Source organism: Chiloscyllium plagiosum, unplaced genomic scaffold, assembly GCF_037043375.1.
Source record: "Chiloscyllium plagiosum isolate Xiang-an unplaced genomic scaffold, Cpla_swu_hap1 HiC_scaffold_3, whole genome shotgun sequence".
NCBI classification, from domain to species: Eukaryota; Metazoa; Chordata; class Chondrichthyes; order Orectolobiformes; family Hemiscylliidae; genus Chiloscyllium; species Chiloscyllium plagiosum.
Window position 1 is genome coordinate 103,570,945 of NW_028270141.1, and position 13,103 is coordinate 103,584,047.

Consider the following 13,103-nt stretch of genomic DNA (forward strand, 5'->3'; position numbering starts at 1 on the left):
ATCTGGTCTAACCAGATCCTTACACCAACTTAGCAGTACATTGCTGCTGTTATATTCTAGCCTTCTTGAAATGAATGTTAACATTATGTTTGCCTTCCTAACTGCCAACTAAACCTGTATATTAACCTTAGGAGAATCCTAAACTAAGACTCCCAAGGTATCTTTGTGCTAAAAGATTTCTGATGCCCTTTCTCCTTTTATAAAATAGTCCATGCCTCTATTCTTCCTATCAACATGCATGACCTCACACTTTTCTCCACTGTATTCCATCTGCTACTTCTTTGCCCATTCTCCTTACCTGTCCAAGTCCTTCTGCAGTCTCCATGCCTCCTCAATACCACCTGTCCCTCTACCTTTGTGTCATCTGTCAACTTAGCAACAATTCCCTTGCTTCTTTCATCTAGATTGTTAATGTATAATGTACATAATTGTGGTCCCAACACAGACTCCTGTGGAACTCCACTAGTCACTGGCTGCCATCTTGAAAAATACCCCTTTATTCCTACTCCATGTCTTCTGCCAGTCAGCCAATCCTCTATCCATGTCAGTATCTTGCCCCCATTACTATTGGCTCTTACCTTATTTAGCAAACTCCTGTGTGACACCTTGTGAAAGTCCTTCTAGAAATCCAGATACTTTATGTCCATTGGCTGTCCTTTGTCTGAATTGCTCATTACCTCATTAAAGAATTCTAACAGATTTGTCAGGCATGATTCCCCCTTGACAAAGCCGTGCTTAACTCTGCCCTATTTTACCATGTTAAAAATCACACAACACCAGGTTATAGTTGCACAGGTTTATTTGGAAACACTAGCTTTCGGAGCACTGCTCCTTCATCAGGCTCCTTTATCAGCAGCGGTCCGAAAGCTAGTCTGTCTAAATTCACCTGTTGGACTATAACCTGGCATAGTATGATTTTTAATTTTGTATACCCCAGTCCAACACCAGCATCTCCAAATCATGACTATTTTACCATGTACTTCCAAGTACTCTGCACTCTCATCCATAATAATGGATTTTAAAATCTTACCAATGACTGAGGTCAGGCTAAATGTCCTATATGTTGTTACCTTCTGCCTCCCTCCCTACTTAAACAGTGGTGTTACATTAGTAACTAACCAGCGTCTTATCTGCTCTTGTGTGACTCAATGAAGAAAAGTATCCAATCTACCTCCTTTACCTACCTGTCCAATCAGGTCCGATGGGCATGTGCTGCATGTGCTCCAAGTTTTTCTTCCTCTGCCTGTCTTAATACCTTCCTGTTTATTGTGTATTCTTATGAACCAGACCGGACCCTCTGAAAATATTTGAAGAAGGTAGCCTAAACCCTAACGTTTTCTTATTTTAAAGGTAGATGTGAAGTGCATGTTCCAGATGTGACATAACTGGTTAAACTACTTGACGTTAAGCAAAACGCAATCATTTAAACATGCATTTAATGTTCAAACAGAAGAAAGAGGAATTTAGGATAACTTAACTTTTGGAAAACTTGATTGAATAATAGATACAGTATCAATTACTAATTAACTGTTCCAATATAGTAACATTCCCATGAACACATCCCTGGACAAAAAGACAAATTTAGACATGGATTCTTATGTGCAGTTCTCCAATCCAGGAGGAAAAGACATCATGAGAAATTCCAGAGGAAGCAGCAACTAAAAATCATTCACTGAAGCTTCCAACTCTTCTGAGACCCCAAACAGCTTCTGCTGCTAAAGCTAAAAAAAACTAGAAAGCCTTGTTTCTGAGAACTGGCCACACCCACATTCAGGCTGTTAAAAAGACCCAAGGCCTCCTAAGCTGTTGACTTAAGCTGTCTTCAGTAGCCAGTTCAATACTTTTGCCTATACAACCTCTCTTCAGAAAAACCCAGGACAAAATAACCTTTTAAAGTGACAGCATCATCACAGTTCCCTTGCTTTCGTTTTCTCTTCCTGAGATGCATAACCTCCACATTTCTTTAGATGAATTCTATTTGCCACTTTTTTGCTCACTCAACCAAACCATCAATATCTCCTGACAGTCGACAGTCATCCTCTTCACTGTCTGTTACTATAACATTAGTCATCAATATTCACCAGCCAACTTTTGTGTTGTCTGCAGATCTCCCAATCATATTTCCTACTGCTCATGAGGAAAGTATACATTTGGACGTAATTATTTTGAAACGTATTCATTAGTATGTTCTGATATTATGACATATACTGAGGTACACTTTTGTCCTTCTGTTATCAGAGTTAAAGTGACCATTCATACCTGGGAATCAGGCCTTTTTAACTGTTAATATCACAGAGAAGCCAGATCATTGTTAAATGAGTGTGCATGTGTCTTCCAAGAAAGAGTTCAAGAAATGTAAAAATCAGAAGTGCAAAAACTGACAGTTCTAATACATTGACAGGAATGTTGCCATCTCCGGCAAGGCCAGCATCTTAACGATCTTTGAGAACATCATGGTGAATCATTGCAGACCATGAGATGAAAGCCCTTTGATAGATTGGGAGTTCCAGGACTTTGATTCAGCAACAGTGAATGAACAATAATATAATTCCAAATCAAGGAAGGAACCTTGATCTTCCTGCTAGTTTTTTCTTCCGTTTAGTAAAGGTCTTAGGTTTGAAGCATGCTGTCCTGGGAGGTTTGGCAAGTTACTGCAGTTCTGTCACTGTGCATCAGTGCTGGAGGTATTGAAGATTTAAGGCGATCGCTGGATTATGTCCCAGATGGTAATGGATTTCTCAGACAGTGTTCGAGCTGGACTCACCCGCAAAATGTCACACACAATTTTGGCTTGTGCCATGTGGCTGTTGGGAAGAGGTAGGGGAGTCAGTTGAATAACTTATTTCAGAAGTTTCTTCATTTAAGGAATGTGGACATCATTGGCATTTATTGCCCGTCCCTAGTTATTCTTGAGAAGTTGGTGGTGAGCTGCCTTCTTGAACTGCTGCAGTTCTTTCACTGTAGGTAAATCCACAATGCCATTAAGGAGGGAATTCCAGGACTTTGATCCAGTGATGCTTCAGGAACAGGCAATATGTTTCCAAGTCTGGATGACGAGTGGCTTAGAGGAAAACTTGTTGATGATGGTGTTCCCACGTCTCTGCTGCCCTTGTCCTTCTAGATGGTAGTGGTCTTGGGTCTGGAAGGTGCTGTCTAAGAATCTTTGGTGAATTTCTGAAGTGCATCTTATAAGTGGTACACATTGCTGCTACTGAATGACAGTGGTGGAGAGAAATAATGTTTGTGGATGTCATACCAATCAAGAATGCTCAAATTCTGTTTTGTTCCTAACCACAGTATTTCTCCAGTTAGTCCAGTTGAGTTCCTGATCACCAGTAACCCCTAGCATTTTTTTATTTTTTCACTTGTGGGATGTGGGACATTGGTGTCGCTAGCTTGCCACATTTACTGTCCATCCCTGGTTGCCATCGAGAATGGAGTGGTGAGCTGTCTTCCTGAACCACTGCAATCCATGAGCTGGAGGTAGTTGGTGGGGATTCAGAGATGGTCATGTTACTGAACATCATATGGTCAGAGGACTGTTTTTTGCTCTTGGCCAATGGATTTGAAAATGGTGGGCGATTTAAAAATCCAGTAGCCAGCATTCCCACCAGTTCCCTACCTGTCTGAAATTCCACAGGGCATTGGACAGCGACCCATTCTGGGAGTTGTTGAGCTTTTAATGTGCCAGTTTTGCTGCTCACTTAAGGTACTCTTCCCATCCACACCCACTGTTCTTCTTTTAAGCACTGGCTGGGGAGGCCCAAGCCTGGTAGAAAGTTCAGCAGCTTTCACAAACTCAGATCACCAACACTACACTCAGCCGCCCAATTTGCAGGTTTAACTAGGTGCCTCAGCACTGTGGGGCTGCCTGTAATGGCCAGCCCTGGTCACTAGTTCTGTCTTGTACTGCTGGAACTAAAGAGCTACTAAAGCATCGGATAGGTTGGCAGCTGTCTTAGGGCTGGACATCCTCCCATGAAAGGAATGGAAATCTTGCTTTAAACCCATTAATACTACTCCAACATTAAACTGTCATAGAGCTAACCTCACGATTGTGGGAGGGCTCCACTCTGACATTCTTATTAAGGGTGGGTATGGACTGTGGTAACCCGAAGAACCCAGCACAGAGAGCCATTTACAATATAGGAGGAGACCATTTGGACCATCAGATCCATGCCTGATTGTGGTTAAACTGTCTCAGTGGAGATTATCTTTCCTGTCACTTCAATGGCACAAATGTTATTTGACATGGATCAGCCCAGCCTTAATGTTGACCACATCTTGCTTCATCTGGGCATGGGCTGCTTCAGTATCGAAGAAGCTGTGAATGGTGCTGAATATCGTGCAGTCATCAGCTAAGAAATTGTGGAAGGTTTCCAAATGCAGAATGAGGCCAATTGGCCCATTGCATCTGCAGCAGCAAAATAATGAGTCACCCAGCCTAATCCCACTTTCCAACACTTGGATCATAGCCCTGAAGGTTACAGCACTTGAAGTACATATTCATGCACACAAAAATTTCACAAAGGTCCCCACTTCTGACTTTATGATGAAAGGAAAGTCATTGAAGACCCCACTAGGATGTGACCCTGAGGAACCCCTCCAGCAATGTCCTGAGGTTGATTGATTTCCAGCAACCACAAACATCTTTCTTTCTGTTCAGCACCACTCCAGCCAGTGGAAATCCATTTTAACATTGACATAAGTTTTCTTAGGGTTCCTCATGCCAGACGAAAAAGAAATATTTCCTTCAAATCAAGGCCAGCTCAACTCCTGAATCTCAGCTCTTTCGCCCATGCTTGAGTAAGGGCTGTTATCAGGTCTGGAGCGAAGTCGTCCTGATGGAATGCATCTATGAGCAGATTATTCCAGAGTTTATTCAAGGTGGCACAATGCCTCGGTGGTTAGCACTGCTACCTCACAGCGCCAGGGACCCTGGTTGGATCTTACCCTCGGGCAACTGTATGTGTGGAGTTTGTACATTCTCCCCATGTCTGCGTGGATTTCCTCTGGATGCTCCAGTTTCCTCCCACAGTCCAGAAATGTGCAGGTTAGGTTGATTGGCCACGATAAGTTGCCCATAGTGCCCAAGAATATGTAGGTTAGGTAGATTGGGTATGGGAAATGCAGGACTACAGGGATACGGTAGGCAGCTGGGTCTGGGTGGGATCCTATTGGAGGATTGGTGTGGTCTTGATGGGCCAAATGGCCTGCTTCCACACTGTAGGCATTCTGTGGATTTCTAGACAGCACTATTGATGATCCCTTCCATCAGTTTGCAGATACCTGAGAGCAGGCCGATAGGGTACTAATTGGTCAGATTGAATCTTCCCTGCCATTATTTGAACATGATATACCTGTCATGAACTATATTCTACATTGTCAGGTAAATGCCAGGCTTACTCCTGTATTGATCTCTCAGTACCACTCCATACCTTCTCAGTTTACTAATGTACATCCAAAATGTTATCTTAGTTGTTTATAAACATCCTGTATTTATTACACCTGAGAAGAGTATGATTTTATTCCGCCACATGCATTTCATTTATAATCATTCTTATGACTATTGCACTGACTGAATAGTGTAACCAAATGATTATTCCAAATAGGAGATTATACTTAAACATGATTGTTGCCATTTTAGGATTACCCTTCTTACACAGCATTCGGCCAAAACCAGTATGCACAGTATTATCCAACTTCAACATATGGCACATATATGACCTCAAATGATAGTGTTGATGGTACCTCTTCAACGTCAACAACTTATCAGCTACAAGATCCTTCCACTATCACTGGACAACCAGGTACAGATCTTCCTGGAGGTAAATAACTTCCTTTTCTTTTACGCTGTATTTGTTTTTTTTTCAGAAAACTAGAAGATCAAGTACCATCATGTTTTTTAACAAAAGAAAATGTGCCTGGTTTAAGTTACTACATTAACATACTCCGTTTTTATATCTTTGAGTGCAAGTGCCTTTAAACTATTCTCCAGGGCTGCAAAGTTAAGGTAATCGATATATATCTAATGTAAGACCCAAACAACTGAATTTAACTGCATTTAATTCTCTTATAAATTGTGTGTGGCAGGGGAGTCGGGTGGGGGTGGGGGGTGGGGGTGAAATGTTGGGGGTTTGCAGTTGTAAGGACTTTTTGTTGTTGTACTCTGTGCAAGGTTCAAGGTACTATGTTGAAAGTGTTGATTAGGACATAGAGAAAAATAAAAAGGTCCAGCAGCTTGGTTTACACTTGTCAAAACAAACCCTTTAGTGCTGACTACTGCACTTGCTCCTCTAAAGCAGAAACATATATTTATACAGTTAGACTGACAGAGGGAAGGCTGGTGCCTCAGATTTGGAGATTTTGTTAAATGAGTTCCAGTTGCGACTAAACCATAAGTACAAAAGACATGCAGACGCACACACACACTAGTCGCAGTTGGTTTGTGTGGGTGTAACATACTAAGTTGTCTTTGGACCAAGTGGAGAGCAAAGCTCAGAGGACAATAACCAATGCTGTTGATAGATTTGTATAGTTCAACATTTTATTATATGGTGTGTGATGTTGAGGTTTAGCCATAAAGTGAATACAGCCCAGGCTGAGTTAAACAGAAGCAGGTTTCCGAATTAGTAAACAGCAACACAAAGCAAACTGTTTCAAACATGTGCTGTTCGTAATTCAGAATGAACAGGAGAAGCTAAAGTATGTTTTTTTTAGATTTTAATGAATTATTTTATTTTTCAATTCCTTTTTACAGTTAAAATGCATTTTAAACAGCTCAAACCAGTATATGTGCTTGTTGTGGTTTAATTATCTTCTGAAAGCTCCGTGCTGCTTTTAAAATGAAGCTAATACTTTCCATTAATATCAGTGTGAAAAAGGCAAACTCCATTATTCCAGAGTTTGACTGTTTTAATTGCAGGTATTTGAACTTTGATATCAAAGCTTCCTTGAGAAACTGGAACATTCTTGAATCTGAAGTCTCTTTTTTTTCCAGTTGTCTTTGGCAGCCTTACAGATTTTTGATTAAGGAAGCTTATCATTCTTCTTCAATCACAGACATTTTCTTTTTCCATTCCAGCGAGTTAGACTGTTTTTCATTATTGAGACATAACAATAAGTGCTTTAAAACCTGTTCTGTTTCCTGTTAACATTTTTCTGTAACACCCTTCAGTTACACTCACTAAACATGGGTAATTATGTGGGATTCCTGGCCTGTGTGGTCTTCAGTTGCTCTCACTGCCATAGATACCCGAATAACATTATCCATCTTGAGCATGAATCCTTACTTAGAAATGCACACCAGAAATGCATTTTTTTAAAACAAATAATTGAGCTTCCAAGTTTTGTGAGAGTTCCCAAAGACATCTGTGCGCATGTGCATGTGTTCAATTTATGACTGATGTTCTCAGGCGCTTACATTTTGTCCACTGCATTAACATTATTGCTTTGCTTGTCTTTTAATCAAATTTTATATTTGAACTTCACTAAACTTTGGAGGTTCACAGTTGCAGCTGATACTCTCTGTACAACCAGCAAACTAATCAGGTTGAGGTCTTAACTCCAAAAGACTTCCCAAATATAAGTGCTTGGGTAATGGTGGGTGGGGAGGGTGTGTCAATGGGGAGAGGTGCTGCTGGATTTGTGTCAGTATATATTAGTTTTAATCATTTAACAACATTTCTGCACACATCTACTGGATCTTGTCCGCTTTACTTTACTTTTTCAGCTAGACTTTTTATTGGAGTTAAGAAGTATATTTTCATTTGGAAGCTTAGATTAGCCTACAGCTACACGGAGATCCTCAGAACATAATATGTAACCCACTTGGGTGTGGGTGTAACGTGTTAATATTTTTATTCGTAAAAGGAGTCCAATGAACTGAGTATAAGAGTAGAACTGTGTGCTCTGGTTGGAGTAAAACTGCATTCCTCACAATCTTTTTTTTTATTCTCGTTCCAGTTAGGGTTCACAATTTTGTTTTAGAGTTAGAAGTGGATTTTCCACCAGTGGCACTAAAGCAGGGAGGATGGTCTATAAGAGTTAGGCATTCAACCATGGTCATTTCAGATGAAACTCCTGGGGTCTGGGTAATTAGTCATGCGCCATCATTGAATATGGCGACAGCTGAGAACTTGCAGAACTTGGTGGAGGGAGGCGGGTGTAGAATTTCTGGGGCTGCTTCACATACTTCAACAGCTGCAGCAAAACTAAGCGCCTGACTGTGGAAGTCAAAAAATGGAGGCAGCAGATGGAGTATCTAGGCAAGTGATTGAGCAGTCCAGGCACTAATCCACCTGCAAAACCTGGAAACAAATGCTGGGGGGGATGCTGGTTACTTTAACAAAGTTGCTGAGATAAGGCTATTCAATGGTGCCATATACCAAATAGTTGTTACAAAACAGCATTCCACAGAGTGTTGTCCACTGCCTGTTATGCATTTACTGCTGATCCATGCAAAGCCCTCAGACAACCTTATAGCTCTTCCATCCCTTCCCATGCATGCCGCACATTCGAACTGCAACTTTCAACTAAAGCTCTTGACACACTGACGTCTCAAAAGAGATTCACACAGAAAATCATTTTAACATTACTTAGTTATGTGATCTATTCCCACACTGGTATGCAGGAATTGCTCTTATGATATCTTGAAATAGTTCATATCACAATGATACTGCTCTGTTTGCAATACAGAGTTTGTCAAAACAAGAGGTTACAAACCAACCAAGGGTGAGGCCCTTTCAATTTCAGATCTGTGAATCAGTTTCATTGCTGGATATCATGAATGGTGAAAACATGATGGAGAGTGCAAGTAAGGCTTACCCCAAACAGTGCTGTAGTTTCATAATGCCCTTGTTCTTTCACCTCCCACAGCTCACTCACTTACTAATGTGCTTGTGTTCAAAGCCATCAGCCTCATCTTACAGGCAAAATTCTAAAGTGAGTTCCTCGCTTTTTTTTTTATTTCACAAGCTAAGTGAAGCTCCCACTTTATAAAAGCAGGCATTTGCATGAAGGAGTTCTCAGGTGGACCAGACTAAGTCACTAAAGATGGGGAGCCTGAAAATCCATAGATATGATACTTCAGCTCAATTAGGTAGGATCAGATTGTCCACTTAAGCTTGTAAAAGCTCCCCCTCCCCCACCACAACACACACACACACACACACACACACACACACACACACACACACACACACACACAATTAGGGATGATGGAAATTCCTCATTGATTCTCAAGTGGGCACACTTTGTCTAAGCCATGAGCTAGTTCTTCAGTCAATATAGAGGCCAATTACTAACATAGAAACTCATAGTCTGAGAGAACCCCTCCTGGAGAAACTGTCACATTGCAAGGAACTGAGTTGTTGGAGAAAATTTATAGGGAAGTCTACTTTCCACCCTATAAAGAAATTAAGGAGTTGTATTTACATAGCGCCTTTCCTGACCTGAAGACATCTATAACATCTCACAGGCAATTAAGAAGGGTTGAAGTATAGTCATTGTTGGAAGCACCATAGCTAATTTGTGCATGCCAAAGTTCCACAAAGGAATTACTAGGTAATTTCGCAAAAGTAAACATTTTTGTTAATGTGATGTTTGCAGAGGTATAGATATTAACCAGAATGTGAAAGAGACTTCCCCTCCTCACTGTCTGAAATTGTTCTGTAGGATCTTTTACTTCCACCCATAAAGGCAAATAGAATTTGCGTTTTAAATCTCATACAAAAAAATGACACCTCCAGCAATGCAGCATTACCTCAGTACCAGAATGTGAACCTAGACTTTTTTATTCAAGTTTCTGGAATTGGTCTTGAATGCATAACCATCGAACAACTGACACAGTTATAACGCTTGCACTACACTTCAGCAGAGTTAAAGTAGAAGAGTACCAAAAGGGCCAAAGATCTCATTCCCAATGCTCTCCAGCTTCCTCACACATGCATTTGTGCTAATGTAATGATTGAATATTCACTCCACCTTTCTGCCATATTCTTAGATAGTCCATCTAAACATGCATTGTAACTGAATTAAAAAAAAACAAAAGCTTCCACATCATTGAACCTTAATAGTTCTGGCTGTGGCAACAGTTAAATAAATTGTCGAACTGTTTTTACTGTGCCTGGTGTATTTTCTTTATACATAATTATTCAGCTGCTGAACCGCTGTCAAGCTGAATGCTGTGCAATCATCAGAAATCACTTTTCTTCTACAGCAGTGTGAACTTGTGGTAAATGCTCATACCTTGTACGCAGAAAAACTCAAGATGATAGTTTAATCTGAATGGTTGCTTTTACAGGGGAGTTTGATACAGTGCAGAGCCCATCAACACCAGTCAAAGACCTGGATGAGCGAACGTGTAGGAGTTCAGGGTCAAAGTCACGGGGAAGGGGAAGGAAGAATAATCCATCACCACCTCCTGACAACGACTTGGAGGTATGCCCTGACTTTAATTGATGAAAGCTTAAAATTACATGTATTTTGCAATAAAGGTTGAAAGGCAGGCCTCATTATGTAGAACTACAGCGAAACATTCTTTCCAAAAACCTGATTTATAAAATAGTTTTCAGCCCAGATTGGTGTGAGTTGATTTTATTCCGACTGATAATAATAGTGCAACACAATGATGGTTTCAGCAAGCAATTAATTTTCAGACTACGTATTCCGTCTTATTCCTTTCTGGGTTTAGGTATGGTAGAACAGCAGAAGGTTCAAGTTGAACTGAGAATTCCTGATAAAAGTTTCATTGCAAACCATGTGGTTACATTTCTGAGACTGTGAACTGCTGAATAAATTTACGGTCCAAAAATAAACAGAACCTAAAGCACTAATTTCAACATTGAAAACTACAATTTGTTGAAAGTTCAATTTGTTTTCAATTATGAGTTGCTATCATGAAGAGCTGCATGGTAGATTCAACAGAAATGTGTCAGAGAAAGCATTGCTTGTTATAAAGGGCATTCACTGCATTGCTGTTATAACGATTTGGCCATTCCCCCATACAAATGCTTATACAAATTAAAAAGAGAGCTGCCAAGGAGTCAGCAAATCTTTAATAAATCCTTTGGATAGTGTGTTAACTGGGCAGTTTATAACACAGTGATACGTGCTTCCATTTCTGACTTAGTTGCTGTCAAGTAGGGGAGAGTTAGGAATATAACAGTTGGTCGAACCACATATCGGCCAGGAAGATGAACAGAACTACGATAAGAAAAAAAGGCATATACAAACCTTTAGTGAGGACAGAATCAGGCTTAACTATGATGCCATGATTGAATAACCCTCTGTTACACATTCACAGATAGAGATAGACTCCTGCAAAATAGCTGAAGGCCAGTTATGGAACTGTATCTCAGTATGATGCAAAAGCCTAATGACTGAGAGAAGATCTCAAGGAGGTTCCTCAGGAAAGAGAGGAGTGGTTAAGGACTGGATGTGGGAGAACGAATAGGGAAGCAGGAAAGCATTGGAAACCAGGAGTGAAAGTGGAATTCGAGAAATCAGAAAGTGAAAGCAGGACGGGGATTCAGCTAGTGACCAGTGAATGTTCATTTGTTGGTGTTAAATTAAAATTGGGCTCCCAACTACACTCTTCAGAATCCTTCCTGAGAGCAGGACGCCAACACTGCACAAGCTGCTGTCATGAGAATCATGATAGATAGAGTTGTATTGGATTGTGGTCAGGATAGCAATTTTTAATCCTCTTCACTCCTCTTGAGTGCTCATCATTGTGTTGGTGAGGGTTTCTCCTATGGTGTCAGGAAAAGATTGAGGTCCTGCAATAAAGTAAAAGATATGATAAATTCTTAATTGATTGTTAAAGCCAATCTCAATTTAACAAGTAGACATTTTGGAGTGTATTGCGTCCTTTCTAATACATTGAAAAGAGAAAACAATAAGTAAAATAATGTTTAGCAGTATTAACCTACCGGCCAGTGTTCTGCTTATCTTCCAAACCTGCCATCTTTATCACCTAGAAGAACAAGAGCGGTAGCCTCTTGGGAACACAACCAACTTTAGGTTTCCCTCCAGGCCACATATCATCCTAACATTGTCACTGCTTTAAAATCCCCTCCCTCTCTGAGAGCACATTAGTGTAGCTACACCATATCGACTACAGTGGTTTGGGAAGGTGACTGAACGGCACCTTCTTGAGGACAATTAGGGATGAGCAACAATTGCTGGCTTTCTGCGCCACAATTGTTTTTCGAAAAATGTATCATATTCAGCAACTAAAACACAGTGGTACATATATACGATTGGATGGTCAGAAGTAAAACACCAGTGCCAATTAAGGATGGCACGGCAGCTCAATGGTTGGCATTGCTGCCTCACAGTGCCAGGGACATGGATTTGATTCCACCCCTGGGTGACTGTCTGTGTAGAGTGTCTAATGGATTTTCTTTGGGTACTCCAGTTTCTTCCCACAGTCCAAAAATGTACGGTTTGGGTGGATTGGCCCTGTGAAATTGCTTCTGGTGTGCGGGCTAGGTGGGTTAGCCATGGGAAATGCAGGGTTACAGGAGAGGCCAAATGTTGGGTCAGGATGGGACGTTCTTCAGAATGTCAATGTGTACTCGATGGGCTGAATGGCCTGTTTCCACACTGTAGGGATACTATGATTCTACACCCTTGATATCTTAGAACATGACAAGAATAATACAACACACAAAAAGTAGTTAGTCTGACCAAAATCTCTACTAGGACCACCGTACTGTCTTTTCCCATCCTGTTCCTTAAGCTACCCACCATTTATCTGACATACAGGCAAATGGACGCATGAAGTTGGTTTGAATAGATGTTCAGTCTAGGAATGGATAGAACTTGTCTGTGACTGTGGCCAGTTGATTTCCTCCTGACTATCCTTAATTTTGCACGATATATATATATATATATGTAGGCAGGAGCATTTTGTTTTCTCAGTTCCATTTGTCAGACCTGGCACTGTGCCATGATGAGTGAACTCCACAGTTGAGCAAGTTTTGTTTTATAACAAAGAACAAAGTTATTGTGGCCTTGCAGGTTAAAGATTGTACCAGACGTCTGACATCAGAGGTACAGAAACTAGTTTTTAGTAATGTGCAGTTGTATGAGATTTA

At 40.7% G+C, this 13,103-nt stretch overlaps 1 protein-coding gene across 28 annotated transcripts in view; it reads left to right on the plus strand.

Moving 5' to 3' along the window:
* The window catches only part of eya4 (EYA transcriptional coactivator and phosphatase 4), a 680,435-nt gene that overhangs the window by 561,718 nt on the left and 105,614 nt on the right, over positions 1 to 13,103 (plus strand). For 21 of the 28 annotated variants that reach the window (XM_043686452.2, XM_043686430.2, XM_043686456.2 and 18 more), the window contains 2 exons: positions 5,648 to 5,828; positions 10,304 to 10,440. In XM_043686452.2, coding sequence (XP_043542387.1) covers positions 5,648 to 5,828; positions 10,304 to 10,440 — 318 coding nt within the window. The remainder of the gene's footprint in view (positions 1 to 5,647; positions 5,829 to 10,303; positions 10,441 to 13,103) is intronic. The other 7 variants (XM_043686590.2, XM_043686599.2, XM_043686478.2 and 4 more) reach the window with 1 other exon arrangement.